At 37.8% G+C, this 18,674-nt stretch overlaps 1 protein-coding gene across 1 annotated transcript in view; it reads left to right on the top strand.

The window, feature by feature from the left end:
- The window catches only part of TEX11 (testis expressed 11), a 32,870-nt gene that overhangs the window by 8,612 nt on the left and 5,584 nt on the right, over positions 1-18,674 (top strand). Inside the window, 15 exon segments of the mRNA XM_068411873.1 lie at positions 1,435-1,492; positions 2,472-2,567; positions 4,145-4,226; positions 5,987-6,065; positions 6,818-6,969; positions 7,683-7,768; positions 8,939-9,076; positions 9,824-9,926; positions 11,017-11,138; positions 11,900-11,985; positions 12,631-12,684; positions 13,803-13,843; positions 15,389-15,459; positions 16,017-16,133; positions 17,028-17,100. Coding sequence (XP_068267974.1) covers positions 1,435-1,492; positions 2,472-2,567; positions 4,145-4,226; positions 5,987-6,065; positions 6,818-6,969; positions 7,683-7,768; positions 8,939-9,076; positions 9,824-9,926; positions 11,017-11,138; positions 11,900-11,985; positions 12,631-12,684; positions 13,803-13,843; positions 15,389-15,459; positions 16,017-16,133; positions 17,028-17,100 — 1,358 coding nt within the window.

Genomic DNA, 18,674 nt, shown 5'->3' with positions numbered 1-18,674 from the left:
TTTTGAGATGTAAAAATAGGTGTGAAGGAGAGGGGAGTGCAAGGGAAAGCAGATGTTTAATTAAAAATCTGAGAATACAAGATTTTAGCTGAACCAAATTTGCTGAGCAGATACTTAGTGACTGTCTTACTCTGTTGCCTTACATTTACCTCTGCTTTCCACATCGATTTTCACGTCATTAGGATGAAAGTCGTCTTTCCATGGTTCTTGTCAATTGTCTCCATAACACTTCTTCCAAAGAGATTTTTTTTTTATGAAGAGGCTGTTCCCAGTTCTTGTGCCATTCATAAATGATAGTGAAGGGATTTGAAAGCTTTGGAAGAGTTTTCTTCTGACTGGTTTTAAATGGATTTGTTTTAAACAGTATTTGAATTTCTCATAAAGGAGGTGCTTCATTGAGAGCAAGTCCTTGACTGATGAAAGGCACAAACATCAAGGTGAAAAAGGAATAGTTAGAGATGGTTTGGGTAGGATCCAAATGAGTAATGTGGTACTACTAGGGACGAAAAAATGTAGGCTATCAGGAAGAGTTGTCCTCATGCCAAGGTCACAGCCTCAGCTCAGAAAATTTGTTTTGATTCTTGTTCTTTTAAATTGCCAGAAGAAAATGAATGGCAACATATTAAATTCAAAATAGTTATGGTCATGTATGTTGTCAAAGAGAATTTGTAGAAATGCTTAGAATTAATTACAGCTGGTGGTTTGGAGATTATTTTATATTTTATTTTGGAAAATTAAATACTGGGTCCTGATGACAAAATTTGAGGAGGAAATAAACCTTTGCCAAGTGCAAATAATTATCTGGAGAAAGAGCTGTAGCTCCATCTAGTGGGTTAAGATTTCCCTGTACTGAGAATGTATTAGATCAGGAAACAAATTATTGTTTTTCTTTCTAACAGTTCTTCATCTGCAGCATTTGCAATCGAATCTGGTTTTGTGGAATTACCACTGAGTTTTCTCCTGGGTGGTCCTTTGTGCTGTCATTTAACTTTTAGAAAAAGAATGGGGAATCATGACTCCCAGGTTCTGGTTCTGCCTCTGCCATTGATTTGCTGTGGTCTTGAGACCAGATCATATATGACTTTTGTGTATGACTGTTATATATCAGGTGAGAATGAGGACGCTTACTTCTTCAAAACCCCTATAGTTAAAACTGATAAAGCCTACTGAAATGTTTGAATAGAAGATGTTACAGGAGGTGGTGCGACAGGTTGAAGAAAGCAATTGAGTACAATTTTTAATGTGAGAATGTAGAAAGAAAACAAAATTTTCTGTTCTCTATTAAGTGTAAGTACTGAGATTAGTTTGTGTGATTTATGTGGTTTCTAACTGATTACGAAGTGGGAAAGGATAGGAATGTTGCACATATCAGAAGACTGGCTGAATTTATCTCTGTCATCCCATTTAATTCTAACTTTCACTTATCATTGATAGCCAGAGTTATGACATTGGGAAGATGGACATGAAATATTCTGTTGGCAAAGAAATGCAGGTAAGAAATAGAGAAATTGCTGTTCACAAATAGGAGGATTTTGTTAACCTGACTCCACTGTATCATCTGCTTCTGCTGTGCCAAACCTGACCAGGGATTCTTTGGCCTCCTCTTTAGTGCTTTCTGCTATGAGGTTTGGCAAAGTACTTTCTGCTGTGAGGTTTGGCAAAGTTGCAAGTTCAGTTGCTATGAGCATCAGTCTGAGAGTTCAGTCACTGAAGGGTGCCCTAGAAAGCCTGGACGCGTTCCTGTGTGATATGGTCTAGGCAATCCTGCCCCGGCAGGGGGATTGGACTAGATGATCTTTCGAGGTCCCTTCCAATCCCTAACATTCTGTGATTCTGTGATTCTGTGAATCACATTTGAATCTACTATTTCACAGAAATTAAATTGCAGAAGGTAAGGCTGAAGTAGACCCTGAAAGGGCATCTCTTCTTCCCTTCCTCCTCTTCTTTCAAGGCATTATCAATTACATCTGTGTCATTTCTGATAGATGTTCATCTGTCTCATCCATAAGCCTGTTAGTCCTTTTACTACCCACAGTGGATATGGAGAAGATTTTATTTTCTTCCTCTTTATATAAATCATTTATATATTTGAAGGCCATTATCATGTATGTCTTTGTGTTTTTTTTTTCCTCTAAGTGAAGTTTGTACCTCCTGTTCCTTCAATTTCTTCCTTCATTCTGTTTTTTCCAGATCTCTGATTTTCCGTGCTACCTTTCTGTTCTCCTCTGAACTCTAGTTGATTCATGTCCTGTGTGAATTGCAGTATTGAAGACTGGATACGCTTCAGAACTGAGCAGTCACTTTATATATCTCATACCAGGCAGGCGTTCTTTTGACTCAAAGAGCTTTTATTTTTCATGACATTAAATTTTAGGTCTTTTTATACATACATATGTATGTTCGTGTGTGACTATTTTTTTTTCTGTGCTCTTCAGATGGCATTTAAACTTCCAGTTTGTTTTTCTTTCCAGGCTAAAGTGTTGCGATTGTTAGCTACTGCCTATTTTGAGTGGGATTGCAATCTGTATCTCGACAAGGCATTGCAAGCTATAAGCTTGGCAAATAAGGTAGTAATATGTTACTGTATTTATGGTGTGCAATAGTTGAAACTCAAGCATTTATTAATGTAATAATATGGACCACATTAATCACTGGTGTGTTATCCTTGACATCAGATGGAGGTGTGTTTGCTTTGCTTTGGTTTTCATACTCATAAGTATGTTTTGTTGTTCCCAGCTTTTTTATAGAGAAATACTTCTTTGCATGTAGATGTAGAGCTGTCTTGCTGCCTCATATCTATTAATAGTGAGGTCCTTTGACGACGATATGAGTAAAATTTCTCTGGCACGAGTTCAGGAAAACTGTACAAACAGAATACGCTACAGTGTGGTTCACCTGAGACTTACAGCAGCTGGCTTTTTATGCACCAGACCTTTTGTCTTGCTTTGGGTTATAATGGGTATGTCCGTACAACATTTTGAGTCCCCATCTCACTCTCTGTACAAATATTCGAGCAAGCACCAGAGTTCAGTTTTGAAAGCTGTGTAGCATCAGTCTTATTTCAAACAATTAATTTAGCTATTGCACTTCACTAACATGACTGTATTTCTTCTGGAACCTGAAAAATGAGCTGTACAAACACATCAGCTACCTTGAAGAAAGTTCATGTGTCTCTAAGCAGTCACTACAATGAGGTCTCTTGCTCTTGTACAAAATCTGTTTCCTGTATAAAGACTTGTATTAATTTTGTGCTTCTATCTTTTCAGGTTAGTTAGAGTAACTTAAATTTGAAAAATTTGTATCTGTCTTTGGTTGACCATTTAAAAATTTCCATTATCTGTTTTGTACAAAACAAGTTTTAAGTATAAAATCCTATTTTAAATGAAAGCTCGAATTCAGTTTTCTACATGCTGTTAAAACTTTCAGACAGATGATGATGCACGTGCTCATGAGATTGGGATAAAAGGCAGTGTATTTTAATCATTCAAATAACATGCTACTACATTATCTAAGCCCTTTGCAGTTTTTATTGTATTTACTTTTGCAAAACCTTTTGAGGTGGAAAGTGTTTGTATTGTCATTTTTTTATAATGTATATTTTGATATTGTACGAGGGTATGGAAAACTAGAAGAAAATTTTTATTCTAGAGTCTGAAATGTGCAGTGTTTTAGTGAAAGCTGTAGTATACAGTCTTCATTATTTCCATTTGCTCCCATTGTTGTTCTCTCCTAAATTTCATATTATTATAAGCTATTTTGAATTCTGCTCATGTTAATTCTAGAGTAATCCAGCCAATTCACACATAGAAAAGCAGGAAATGTTTCTATCATTCAGTATTGTTCAGCTTCTATTTAAAAGTGTCGGAAATGGGCCACAGCAAAATGAGAATCATGTATCTCTTCATTGTCCTCGTAGTCTTTTGGCAGTATAAGAATAAATAATAAAGATGCACATTGCACATAAGACGAAAATATTAGCAGTTGCATACCTATTGCTTCAGTCATTAAAATGGAACTGAAGAATACAGTGGAGTGTGTGTGATTTCCTGGTATTTGTCTGTGTTATGATGAATGTGCTGGACTCTCATGGGATCTGTATTCTACAAACAGCTGTCCAAGTAATGTATTGTTTTTCATTGTGCAGGAGAATTTGCATCCAGCAGGGTGTTTTTTGAAAGTTAAAATTCTTCTTAAAAGTGGAGCATCAGATGAAGATATCAACTCAGGTATCACAGTCTGTATGGGTTTCATAGTAAGGTCATACTACTCCATATCCAAGAAGACGGCCTGAGTTGTAGATAGGAAAGAAAAAAAATCCCTTTCTTGTGTGTTTTAGAGGAATCTTCGTTAGCTAAATGTCGTTCTGGTTTTGGAGTGTGAGACATAGTAGTCAGTGTTCACAGAGGAGTTATCCAGGTGCTAATGTAAGTTTGAATTAAGCATGATTTTATTTTTGTTGAGAATTTAAGTAGACTTGCTGGAAGTAGGGAAAGGGGAAGACTGAAGCCTGTTAGAATGAAGACAGTGAAAATACAGCAATGTAAAGGTATGGTTTATTTTAGACATATGCCTGAGGTTACTCAGTAAGGGTGAAGGTGGATTGTCTCCTGTGCAGTCAGCGTAGAAGAAAGGCTTGTGAAACATTGCTATTTGCTGTGTGTGATTTTGCAGATTTTGGCCAAGAGACATCAAGTGCTGATCAATGTGTTGTTATAAATCTGTGTTACCAGAGTTTATTTAGTTTATCTAGGGCATATAAATTCTTTTTTCCTTATTCCTCAAACTTGTCATTTGAAGAGAACTGATTTTTCTGTTGGCATGAGAGGAGAAGAAAGTTTTCAGGGGGACTTTAATATAGAAAGGATAATGTATCAGGATAAATTTATTTTCATAAATAATGAAATCTTAAGGAAGAGAGGCTTTGTACTCTTCATGGTTGGAAAGCATCAGATGCATAATGAATGCTTCGAAAAATAAATGTAGGATGAGATGAGGAATTTCTCGCAGAGAACTGAATGGTTTGAATGAGAAATGGAAACTCCACTTCAAAGTGGGAGTTTCAGCCAGCTTTCAAGTGGACAGTTATTCAAAACTCACCATTGCAATAGTTGGCTTCTGTTTTGCAGTTTGAATTGTGAAGCCATAGTGTAGCCTATCAAAACACAGTCTGCTTATATTTAGTAGCACTAAGACTCCAGTCAGTTTTTCAAGCAAGTTTGTTAATGAGTGGATGCCTGTCTTGTCTTGTATGGCTTGCAGAACAGAGTGTTGTGTGCATGCACTGCAACTTCTTTTTGAGTGAAGGATCTTGTTAAGTTTTAGGCATTTGACTAAAATCTTGTATTGTGTGCTTGAACACAAGTGCTTTAGAAATGCTTCCTTTAATAACTGTTACAGTCATGTCCTTATGTGTTCCTTCTCTGATCTCATCCAAGCTACACATGTATGAATCTTGTGATTAGCCGTCCAGCACAGTCTAGCAATTTTTAAACTTTATCTGAGTGGTCTAAAACTGATACCTACTTATCAGCATCAGTCAAGTCAACAGCTAATGCTAAAGGCATTAGGCTTAAGTGGTTGCCGTTGCAGTGTGATACCACCACACAGCCTGAACAATGACCTCAGTCTTAAGTGGTTCCTGCTGGATAAGGTTGAGACATTTTGATGGAAAGCAGCTTGAGCCAAAAGTTTGTGCTACTAATGCCTGTGCTCTTCCTGTTGAAAGAGTCAGAGGGTTAGAATGCCAGGGCTATCAGTCTGTCACCTTTCTGTAGTACTACATTAATTGTACAGTGAAAGGAAAGTCAAAGCAGAATAGACATGTTTTATTCTTCCTTTTGTTTTAGAACTATTATATTGTGGAGGTTTTTTTTTTGGTTTTGTGTTTTTTTTTTTTCCCAAAGAAGCTGTAAGAGGTAAATGGTAAATTGAGCTCTTAAGTGTCTAAGTTGATTAAATAATCTCAACTGCTTTGTGTTCTATCTAGCTGTTGCAGAATTCCTGCACCATGAGATGTCTTTAGACTTCTGTTTGAATACTGCCAAACTGCTGCTGGAGCATGGAAGGTATGAAAGCATCACAAAGTGGGGTGACCACAATATTTGGGCTTTGTAGGTGTTTTTTTGTAACCAAAGAACATCTGTTATACAATGATGCTTGATTTTAAATAAAAACTCACAGAGGTAGGTAAACAGTTTTGAGAAGGAACCTGTCTTTTGTATAGCAAGGTGATAGATTATGGCAGCAGCAGAACAGGATGTGAAATAATGTTGAGTTGCAATCTGCAATGCTGTAGCCTTACTTTGGAATGATTAAGATTCTCCCTATGTAGTTTTAATGTATATCTGCAATAATATATGTATATGAGTCTGGAAGTATCTGACTGAAATCTTTCTTCCATATTAACTAACCAACCCTCAGAATGAAAGAGTTTGGAGTCCTAGAATCATTCTTGTGAAAAACAGTACAAGGATGAACAAGTTACTGCAAAATAAATTGAGGCATGAAATTTCACACTGTTGAATGCTCCATCATGATTACCTATGTATATGGTTCTATCTTGCTGTAAATTCTTACTCTTTCATCGTGAGGAGTAAACTCTCTTGCGAATACTGTGGAACAAGTGTGTGCTAATAGGAAGTCACTACTGAACAGATGAACTGCAGTAAATTCATACCTTGACTCACTCTGTCAGTGTGATTGTGTGCCAGTAGTATTAATGAGAGGCATGCTGTACAGTGTGAATATGTTATTCTTTAGAATGGAAACTTAACAGCTCTTCTTGTGCAGTCTCTTAAAACTGCATCTGTGTGAACAGGGAATCAGTTGGTTTTGATTTTCTGAAATCTGTTCGTGAACGATTTGAATCTTCACCTGACCTTGGAAAAATTATCCTGCTCCACATCGACTTCCTGTTGCAGAATAAGAGGGAGCTGCTTGCTAAGCAAAAGGTTGAAGAAATTATTATAGGTCTGTATCCATCTTTTGCTGCTGTTTACCAAATCTGGGTTTAGCTGGCTAGAGTCTTGAATTCTGGTTTTCACTTTTTTTCTTTTTCTCATCTTTCTTTCTATTTGTGCCTGTTTTCCCTTATGTTTCTTTTGCATGGCAATTCTCAACTTCCATAATGAATGACAGTCACGATAAAGCTTGGTTAAATTCACTTGCTAGAACAGTTCCTCCTTCTTAGTGTAGACTGTGACTGATACATGTGAGATTAGAAACATTTATCAGAAGTTCTGTGTAATGTTAATACTTTGTCCGTCCAGCCCAATGTGTTTTTGTTTGTCAGTATTAAAACAGATTGCATATCGTTGTTTGAGCAGCTGAATAACAGTTTCTTTTTCAGGTCTGTTGCACCTGTAGCACTGTAGTGTTTTTTGACTGTCAGATCTGCTGGAAATTGGACTGTATTTTACGTAGCATCGAGCTAGGTGCAAGAGCCGCATTTACATTGTTCAAGCATGAAAATATTTGTTCTCTTACCCACTGTTTTTTGTGGGGTTTGTTGGTTTGTTTTTTTCAGAAGCAGGATATGAAATACTGGGTCCTGGCTGAAACTATTGCTGTGTCAGTGTTGTTTGTTGTAGGCTGTGGGACAGTCTTTCTCAGATAGTTCTTAAGAAGCACACTGAGAAGCACCTAAATTTCTTGTGAAGTGATGATTTGCAGTATCTTTTCAGGTCATTATACTGGGAAACAATTGTTGCCTGAAGCCTTGAACCAGCTGCACATCATCTTGTGGGACAGAGCTGCCAAACATTATGAGGTTTGGGACCAAACAGTAATGTTGTTATTTGTATCAGTGAAAATGAAGATCTGCTTTTTGTGACCTCTTTGGTATGCCTATTTTTGGTTAGAGTGCAAGCTGTTACTAAGATCCCTGTTCCAGTTGGCACTAGTTTTGTTTTCATCCAGCTGGGTGCTGTTTTCCATTACAACATCAAGTTTCAGATAGCCTCATCTCAAGGTTTGTACATGGGAACAGTTATGGCCAGAACTGATCAGCCAAGGAACCTGTGCAGCCCATCATTCTGGTTCTGTCCTGGGAAGCGTACAAAAACCTGAAAATATTCTTTACATTGCGCTGTTTATTTTACAATTCCTACCCTCTGACAGTCAGTTGTTGCTTTAAGCAGCATGAAGTGTTATCATTTGTACATTGTTTTTAGCCTATATAAAGTAGCTTTGGATGCTTACCTTGTGTCTTAGTTCATATACAATTGTACTCTGAGTATATATAAGTTTATTATTCAAAAATAATAAATACCTTCTTATTCTTTCAGTATTTGGAGAAGATGAGCTCATGTTCTACTCTTGTAATTCTGTCATATGTTCATTTCTTGAATATATAAAGAAAAACATGTGCCATTTTATTACTGCTCATCTGTGTAGTCAAGAAGGAATTTTGCTAATGACACAGCTTCCTTCCTCTTCATTTTAAAATAAATTCTCTGTCCAAATTGGAACTATAGTTGGGAGTATGATCTTTAGCATAGTATCATCAAGGTTCACAGTCTAAATGGGATAAACACTTTTTTCTTTTTCTCTTAGTTTCAGTTGCTTTGTATCATGAAGAGAGAGGTTTTTTTGAAATAATATTTATGTTTTGTATTTAGTCATAAGAACATCCTTTCTGGGTCAGACGAATGACCCATCTAGTCCTGTCTTTGATAATGGCTATAAGAACAAGGGAAGAGTAGGAGTAGGTAAAGCGTCAGTTCTCCTAATGAGTATTACCCGCGTTGTGGGACCAGTTATTGCTGTTCTGGGGGAAAGGTTACACTGGAATATACTTGATTATCTAATCTCTCATTTCCTATGACCTTTTTTTTTTTTTTAATTTGTGAAAACATAGGCAGTTTCATCACCCAGATACAGATGTGTGTGTTTATCTGTGTGTGTGTGGGTTTTTTTTGTTTTGTTTTAAATTTTCTAGGCAAAAAACTATTCCGAAGCTCTTCACTGGTACAATTATTCTGTCAGTTTCTACACACCTGGGCAGATAGATCAGAACTTGGCTAAGCTGCAGAGGAACATGGCTTCTTGCTATCTTCGTCTGAAACAAGTTGACAAGGTATATATAATATATATGTATACATATTTATTTGCATTGTTTTTATTTTTGTAGCTATGTCATTGGGACTTAATTTACATCTTTGTTACTGTACCTCTTTTGCTTTGAGAGTGGGAACCGTCTTTACCTATCTTGCATCATCCAGCAGAGAGATGTTGTTTATCATCTTAGCTGCTATGGGGGCCTCTTGTATCACCTACCATTCTAATGGGGGAAACAGCCCACAGGTTGTGTGACCATGCCTCAGTATATCAGGTTTCTTCTCAGATTAGAGGTCCTCCTCTCTTCAAGACGGATGAGCCCTGGCAGGAAAAACATTTGATGTGTCTCACTAGAACTTCCCACAACAATGTGTTAGTCTTTACCTCTGCAGAGAAGTGCACCTGCTTTACCTACCTAGACCTTCTGGTTTGGGGGTGTTAAACTTCACAGTTCAGTGACAGAAGGGAGCTTAATTTTTCCGCATTCTCAGGGCTTCTCTTGCTTTCTGATTCTGTAGCTCTAATTTTGAGGAATTGGCTTTTACTTCAGTCTGGTCATTATCAGCCTTTGGTGCCATCTTGTGCTCTCGTCACTTTTCTTTCCAGGGAAGATGTTGCCAAATCAAACTTCTTGAGTAATTATATAAATATCAACAATGTAACCATTAACATTTTGTGTATCGTTTTAGCTGTCTTCTATTGCTAATTGTATTACTGATTTCAAGATGTCATTGTCCTGATTTCCTTTAATCTCTCCTGTGAATAGGCTAAAGAGGCAGTTAAAGAAGCAGAGAGGTGTGATCCAAACAGCATCTTTACTAAATTCAATGTCTATAAGATTGCAGTGATGGAGAAAGATACTGATAAAGGTAGAACTTGAAAGATAAAGGGTCCACTACAAGGAACAGAAGTGCCGAATGTATTAGAAAATACTAAGCAGACTTGGACTGTTCATCTTGAGAAAGACAGAATACAGGGAAGCTGGAAGAAGGGTCTATAAAGTCATTGAAACTGTCAGGCTGTAGATTTAAACTGTCAGAGTGGGATGCTTTTTGCACACAGTATGTAAGATGTAGAGTCAATTGCCATATGTGATATTGTCTGGGTGGAGCCTCTGGATAGGAATTCTCTAATCTTCTCATGGGCAGAAGCTATGGTAGCATCCCAGGGTGAGAATCGTTGTATACTTACTGTTTCTAATACATATACAACATAAAAAAAGGAGGATACTGAGCTAAATGAACCTTAATGGAACCATTATTGCTGCTCTTAATTTCTCTGGACAAGTAGAGCCTGAAGTTAACAGAAAATACATGAATTACTGAGGTGACTTACAGAATGACATATCTCTGTAGACTTTTTCTTCTTTAGGAGTTCTGCCATTTTGTATTTTAATGAGACTCTTAGCTCAAGTAATGAAAATGCAGAAATACAGTCTGTACTTACTTAGAATACAGAGTAACATGCAGGGCTTATTTTCCAATGAGTCTGTGCCAATTAATTGTCCTCTATACATCTTTTTAATGACAGCATAATTTGTGCACATAATATAGAGTGGGAACCACAGCACAGTGTGAACATAAAAGCAGCAGCACCCTTAGCGTAAGCCAAGATGTGGGAGCTTGGAATCACGCCCAGACAGTGTATTAGAGAAAGTCTTCTGTCTTCGGTGACAGTCATTTTGCAGAACAAAATTAAGGATGTGAGATAGAGTTTCATTTGTATGGCATCCTTGTTTCCTTAGATTAGTAGCTTGGAAAGCCTTTTGACACCTCTCTAGGAAGAAATGCGTAATTGTGGAGAAGTGCTGGTATGGTCAGATTTTCTTGTCTTGGTTTTTCATCTTAAAAATAACAGCCTTTCATAAGTTGTTTCTAAAGCCTCATTAAAACAGTAGAACATAGCACCTTCCAAGTGCTTCTATGAAAAAAATGTAATTTTTCCCTATGTATATTTCAGCTGTGGAAGCAGTTATTGAAATGGGTAAGCTAGCAGAAAAGTCATCTCAACATGACAAGCTGGGAGTGGATGAAAATACAGGCACTAACCTCCTGAGTTTAGCTGCCCAAATTGCTTTAGAGGTAGGGCAGATAATGGTGTCTTTACTTTGCTTTATTGATATAAGTAGGACAGCCGTAACCTCTGTAACCGGGCCTACTTTTAATATTTCTATGTATTATTTCATGCGTTTCTAAGTATTTCATGCTTCTGTGACCAAGGTCTCTCTCAAATGTGTTGTGTAATGTAAAGTAGAAGTTGATTTCACATATAAAGAAATGGTATTTTTTCATATTTCTTCAGGAAAATAAAGGATTCTGAGTTATAAATGGTATCTGGAAATGACGTGGTGTATTTCTCTAAAATTCTCCTTAGCAAAATGTTACATCTTTTTCTGCCTCTGGGATTTGATCCTTGACGTGCTAGGGGGAATTTGTGTAGAAAGTACACATAAGTCAACAATGAAAGACTGAAAAGTCACTGTTCTTCCTATTTACCTCTTGGTTGGTGACTTGAGTCATGTCTGAACTGGCTGATTACACTGGCATAATTAGAAGAGGCTTTTGGTTGCCTTTTAGGGCTTTGTTCATAGCACTGTAAGGCATGAAAGCCTTGCCAGTCTGTACTGATCCTGTTGTTACTGTAAGCTCTTTGTGCATGGAATGGTATGATGCCTCCTTATGGTTTTCTCTTGATTCTGAGGCTCTTCTGTGCAGAGTTCTTTGTTCTTTTTCTTGCTAGCAGACTGCACAGACTTTTGGAATATGCTGTTGCTTTGGGGTTTTTTTTGGGTGGTAACTGAGGTAGTGCAGTTTATACAAAACATGTTTTAATTTCTTTTCAGAATGAACAGCAAGTTGTGGCTATCAAAGCTTTGGAGTATTTGTCTGAACATTTGCAAGACTGTCGACAATTATTTGCAGCTTTAAAGTGAGAATTCAATATATTTGCAAGGAAAGAGAAGTTTTTCTGTTTTCTTTTTCAAAAAGGATTTATTATGTTGAGGAAGGTGGAAAACAGAGTAGATGAAAGATCAGGTAGCAGCCTTTTTGGTGCTGCAGATGTACCTCAAGCCTGAACTCTTTAATATCTACAGATGTTCCAAGTCTCGCCCAAGCAAATAGTATTAGTTGCTCTGAATTTTATGATTACATTGTGATTTGAACAGATGACCAACAGTGACTCTAAAGAGATTGCAACAGTATGTTTGGTGAAAATACCAGTTCATTTGTATCCTCTGATGAAGCAGTATCTACTTATTGAAATATTCCACCATTTTTATAGAAACAGATATTTTGAGACAGATGTATTTATTCCAATATTTGCTTAAAGCCTTTGTTAAAGTACATTTATTTACTTACTATTACATATTTTAACAAAGTGATATACAAAATAAGGCGATAGGGTGGGAAATAGTATCTTATTCTCAGTTTGCCACTTTGAATTCTTCTGTGAGTTCCACGGGCTGATCGCACAAGGAAGAAAAGTGGGATCCTTTCTGGAAAACTAGGACAATTTTGGAACTGTTGGAAAAAAATTTCTTGTTTCTTCATTGCTTTTTTTGGTCATATTTAGATGTTTGGTTCGTCTGATGTTGTCAAAGGTCACAGCAGAAAATGAAGAGAAAAGGTGAGTCCATTTGCAAAACCATTTTCTTATGGTGGGTGTGTTGTACAAATGGTGTAATATTTTCTTGCTGGGTTGATTTTCTTGCAGAGTAATCAAGAGATTAGTTTTTATGCTAGTAAAAAGTCCACCCAGGTGACTTCCCAACTTGACCTAATGACATCACATAAGAACAACTTTTCTCCTTGTAGAACCTTTCCTTTAAATATTTGCTCTTTGCCTTCCTCTTTTATTAATGCGTAATACTGTCAGGTATTTTTGACGGGGAGCGTGAGCTAAGCAACCTCTTTAACTTGGACACTAGGATGTGATATCTTTCAGAAGTTCTGAGTGAGAGCTTCAGAGCGGGACCTCCCTTACTGAAGACTAGCCACTTCACAAATGGTGCGTTGGCTTAGAACTGTACTACTGGATTTTGACTGTCAAGAAAACAGCGTAGTGTCGGTGGGGTTTGAAGTTTAACCTGCAGCCCTAACAACTGAGAAAATCTCCTGCTACACTTCTATAACAACCTTCACTGCTGCCGATCGATAAAACTTTTTGCAGGCCTTCAATACCCATTCTGCATCTTCAGATGCTAGAAGTTTGTAATGCCTGCGATGTTTGTCAGGGGAAGAATGATTATATCTGTAATTAGGGAGATGTTGTATTCCAACTGTCCTCATTTAGCCTGCACCCAGGGCTAAACAATAAACAGGTTTTCTATCACCCAATGTCCCTTCCCCAAATGAGGAAGGGAATTGGGAAAAGGAGGGAGACTTGTGGGTTGAATTGAACAGATTTAATGGAATGAAGAAATCAATATAAATGACAACACAAAACAGACAAAACTATACTTATCTACAGAGCACCAGGAGTCACAAGGAGAGGCAAAGAGAGCAGGAAGAGCCCCACCTCTTCCCAGCAAGCCCTCTCTTTTATAGTGAACTTGATGTTAGTGATATAGAACACACCTGTGGGTCAGCTGCCCTGGATTTAACTGCTAAGGGCCTTGATCACCATGGCTGGCCACAAACTGAAACCAAATCCCAATGAAACCAGGACACCAACATAAATAATGTGTTCTGTTGTAAGAAAGTTAATCAAACATTTGCTAAAACTTAATTTTTCTTCCATTCTAGAGATGAAGATATCAACGCAATACTGACTTACTTGACCTTGGGTATGCTTTTGTTTTATTTACATCTGTGTTCTTCCATCTGCGAACATTTTATGATACGATTAGGTCGATACCAACCAAATGTTTAGACTCCTTATTTCAGTCTAGGTTCCCAACTTCCCACTGATATCAGTGAAAATTAAAACTGGAGATTCAACAGTGTTGTGAAGTTGGATCTCGGTGCTTCAGGTTTTTGCTATGGAAAGCTTGCAGGCTCGTGTTGGAAAAACTGTTGCTAGTAGAGACTGTACTTGGGAGCTTCGCTCAGAAAAAGGGGCAGTTTCTTCTAGGCAGTTTCCCTTTAATCCTTCATAAGGCCATGCATGCAAACAACAGATATGTGGGTACAAGCCACAGCCTGGGTGGCCTCAAGTGACAGTCTCCTACTCTGACTGCATTGTCAGGAACAAAGTTAGTATCTTTAGTAGCAGGGCTACCACAAAAGGAAGTTTTGTTTTGTAAACTGAATTAACAGTGTAACTTTCTACTGGCATTAATTAAATGCCAATGGTGGTCTTTGCTGTTCTAGCTGCTTAAAAGGGAGCATTTTAAAAATTAAGTTAATGCTAATTTTTTTTGCCCTGGAAGGTTTAGAAAACTACAAGGAGTAATAGCAAATTGCTGAAAGATGAGAGGCTTGTCAAAATTGGTTCCCACTTTTAAGTTGCACTGTTCTTTGAAAAAGAGCTCTCTTGTTTGCATTGGAAAAGGCACAGGAGTTTTACAGAGGAATTTTCTCCATCAGAAGACATACTTATTTTCACTAAATGTTTTTTACCTCCCTCTTCCTATCTTGGACAAGAAAATTAATGAGATTGTAGAACTTTTTCTACACTAGCCATTCTTAGTGCAACTAGGAGGAAAGAATGAAGACTAGAATTAAATTAATTAAAGGTTCCTTGAAGAAAAGCCTCAAACCTGTTACTAAATTTAAAAACCCTCAACTTTTTGTGAAATAAAGTAAAACTCCTCTGCATTAGAATCAGTGTCAGTATACTTTGAACAGGCAGTACTTGTTGGCAGCCTTATATATCTCATCTAAAATGCTGTTTGAGGCACCTTTCGATGTTTTTTATAAGCCTCTCTGGTCAAGCATATTAGATTTAAGTCGTGAGAATAACTTTTAATCAGGAATTTTTTTTGAAACCTCTGTTTTGTAGTGTAGTTATTAGACTTGGAAACGTTTTTGTTCGGGTCGGAAAGTGTTACTTATGTATTGAACAACACATTTCTGCAGCTCACAAGAGACTTGCTGAGTCTTTCACAGAAGAGAAATTTACAGGGGACATGAGGATCCTTGAAGCTCACTGGTTTAGAAAAGTTGGTAGGTTGCACTCTCAAAATCTAAACTGAATCCCCTCCACCTCCACTTAGCCAGACCTTAAGGAAGAAAGAAGTGTAAAACACAAATGTTGTTAAATGAGCTGTTGATATTTTGATTAAGAAATTGAATTGTAGAGTGTGAACTGCCTATTACTAGGATTAGATGGGCATACCCGTAATGTTGAAGATTTTTATTCTAGTCTCCATTTTTTATGCCTTTGTTAGCTTGGAACTTAGCTGTACAGCTCAGAGGCTGCCCTGAAAAGATGAGGGATTTTTTTCTACTGTCTTTCAAGGTACGTAGTCTTGCTAATAGTGTCTCTGATTGAGGAATATTGGCATCTGTCTAGTTCTGTTAGAAGTTACATCTGTGTGTCAGGTATCTACTTGGAGACATGCTTGTATGCCTTGAAGATGGAGCACTTTTGTTAGAAGGGGGTTGACTTGTAATAGAAAATGTAAGCATTATTGTCATACTTTACATTCTGTTTCTTAAAAATGTCATAAGAAACTTAGACTTCAATGAGAATGTTCTAAAATAAATGGATTTTGATGTTTGGAAACTGTATCATTAATACAAACATGTTAAGTACTGGAGTCCTAATCTCCATACAGAACTTCTACCAACACTGTCAGTTTTGTATGTGTTTGTAGAGAGGGAACTCCAACACTGCTTTACACTTTATATTTAAATAATCTTGTGTAATTGTACAAGTAAAATTGCAATATGAATATGTACTATTCGTGACTGATTACAAAAAGTGTTGTAGAGGAGACTCGGCAATCATCTGTTCATGAGCAAATTGCTTTATATGGGCAGAATTCTCATTACTTTTCCTGGTTTTGGTGTCAGTTGTCCCAGTTTTGTCCTTCTGACAAAGCTGTTCTAATGGCTCAGAAGACATGCCTGTTAATGGCGGCTGCAGTTGATCTGGAAATGGGGAGGCAACAAGTAACACCTTCTGAACAGGTAGGACGTTGCTCTCTTAACTGGTTCCGTGTGTATTAGTGTAGCATTTTTTTCTTTTGGTTTTGAAGTCTTAGTTGTTTCACTCAGAACAGGATACTGAGAATGTAAGCATGGGAACCTTTCATAGTTAATTAGAATCGGTGCATCTAGTGCTTTCCAGACAATTGTAGATGTTGGATTTCTGTAAATTAGTTCTGTCGACTTCAGTGGATTTGAACAGATTTATATCAGCAAAGGGTCATGGCAGTACCTTCTCTTAGAGGAATTTCAGTCTACCTAATATATAATGTAAGCAGTCTGCTGCTAAACATTGGGTGGTCAAGCAGATAATTACTGCATCTTTAGGATTATGCCGTTGCTGAAAGTAGTTAGCAGTATGGTGGTGATAAAGCTCCCATTTTTTTTTTGTGTTTGTGCGTACATCCTTTTCCTGGGTTGTTGTACTTACTGTGGTAAGAAGATTAAGGAAAATGTACAGTGGTTATGAAGGAAATATGGAAGTCTGCTGTACAGTGATTGTTGTAGAGGCTTACTTTTGTGGAGAGCAATGCACAGCAATTTGTATTGTGGGATTTAGTGGTTTATCAGTCTCAATAGCACTCTTTTATGCTTGGGAGCTAAAATAAATGATGTTGCATAGGAACCCATATGGTTCTTTCTGGACCAACGGCACATTCAGTGTGAAAAGGCTTTGTCTGAGATGTGGAGATCTTTGAAAAAGAGAGGGAAAGAAAAAAACAAAAAAACCAGTAACCGGTGTAGATGATGTATTAATTAGGCTGATTCTTAATTTATAACTCTAAAGCTAGGTATAAAGATCCTGTTGGTTGTGACGTGTATTCCTTTAACTTTTAAAACTGTGACAAAAATAACTTCTTAAATTTTGTAAAATAGATGGAGCTTTTGACTCAGGCCCTTCAACATCTCCAGACATGTAAAGAGATATGGAAAGTTCTGAAATTAACAGGTAAGCTACAAAGTGTGTCTGTTCATCACATGCAACTCTTAGACTAGTCAGTGTATTAATGAAAAATACAGAGCATATGGAATTGCTGTCTCAGCTGAAGACTGTTGAAGCAGATATATGGCAATATGATAGAAGAACTGCCAAAGCCAACTACTGTCTTTTGTATGTCATTGCAGGCTTTTTATTGTATAGGTGCTGTGAAGTATGGAACAATCTTTCAGAGTGAAGTTGGGTTGACTGTTTGTCCTGGTTTGGCCTAAACCAGGCCGATTTTCCTTTCAGTGATTTTTACTTTCAGCTAAGTCTCCTCTAACTAACTGCATGTTTTTGCAGACAGTGTCTGCTTCCAGGACTGATAACGCTCGAAGTTTGTAGTTATCACTGAGGCACCGGTAGGGATGTTGTGCAGAAAGGCTCTTGCTGTACTTATTCTTGAGAGAAACCAAGGTCACTGCTGAATTCCTCATTGCTTACGAGTGAAGAGCCGAAGGGGGGTCGCAGCTGCAGTGGGAAGCAGACAGGGCAGGTGACCCAAAATTGACCAACGAGGGTACTCCATCCCATACACGTCATTCTCGGTATAAAGTGGGGGGATCACGAGGGTCTCGCTCTCTTTCTGCTATGGCCGGTGTCCAAGGAGGACTCCGTCTGTTTTCCTGCTGCCCCCGATCCCGATCCGTGCGTTCCTGAATCCAGCTCTCGACCATCGCTAGGCCCAGGCTGGGCCTTCCCGGAGCCTGCCCTGCAGTGCCGGTGGTGACGTGGCTGACTTCAGGGGAGCTCAATCTTGGTTTTGTATATATATTTGTATATATTTGATTATTTCTATTATTATTATTATACTTTTTTTTTTTCATTATTATAGTTTATTAAAACTGTTTTAATTTTCCAACCCAGAAGTCTCTCTCCCTTTTCCCTTTCCCTTTCCCTCTGGGGGGAGGGGGGGGGATAACAGAGGGCATCTGCCGCAGGTTTAATCGCCAGCCCAGCTTTAAACCGTGACACTGTTCTGTCTTAAATGTTGAGAAACTCCAAGCTTTTTGCTCTAGAGTGGAGTCGCTCTTGCACTGTTTTAATAGTTTTACTAGCCTCTGCCCATATAAGGCATTTCAGAATACAGAAAGTCCTGCTACCATACTTTGAAATGCCAAAACCCATCCTCTGTTCCCTGACTATTTCTTGTCAGTTTAGATCAGATATTACTGGAGACTGGTGTGCTTTCAACTGATAGCTGAGATGCTGAGTAACTGTTAGCCTAGAGGATGCATGCTTCACTTTTTTGGTAGTACATTGACAGAAAAATTCCATGAGGCATTCCTTGTCTGTCCTGTGGCCTGGTTTCCTTTCAGTTACAGGTTTGGGACACTGTGTTTACGTTGTAAGATGCATTAGTATTTAACTTTTGTCAAGAAATTTACTTGCTGTTTTTTTTCCCCCTTAAAATTTCAGAATTAAAGGTTCATTGTATGGCCTGGATTTGGGATTCTCTTTGCCCTTTTGCACTGAAGGCAAGATAACTCAGGAAGCCTTCTCCCCATTTAATTTTCCACCCTTAAAATCCCAAGGGGTTGATT

The sequence above is a fragment of the Nyctibius grandis genome, chromosome 13 (assembly GCF_013368605.1).
Source record: "Nyctibius grandis isolate bNycGra1 chromosome 13, bNycGra1.pri, whole genome shotgun sequence".
Lineage (NCBI taxonomy): Eukaryota > Metazoa > Chordata > Aves > Nyctibiiformes > Nyctibiidae > Nyctibius > Nyctibius grandis.
Note: the sequence above shows the minus strand (reverse complement) of the source record. Positions and strands in the feature narration are given on the sequence as shown.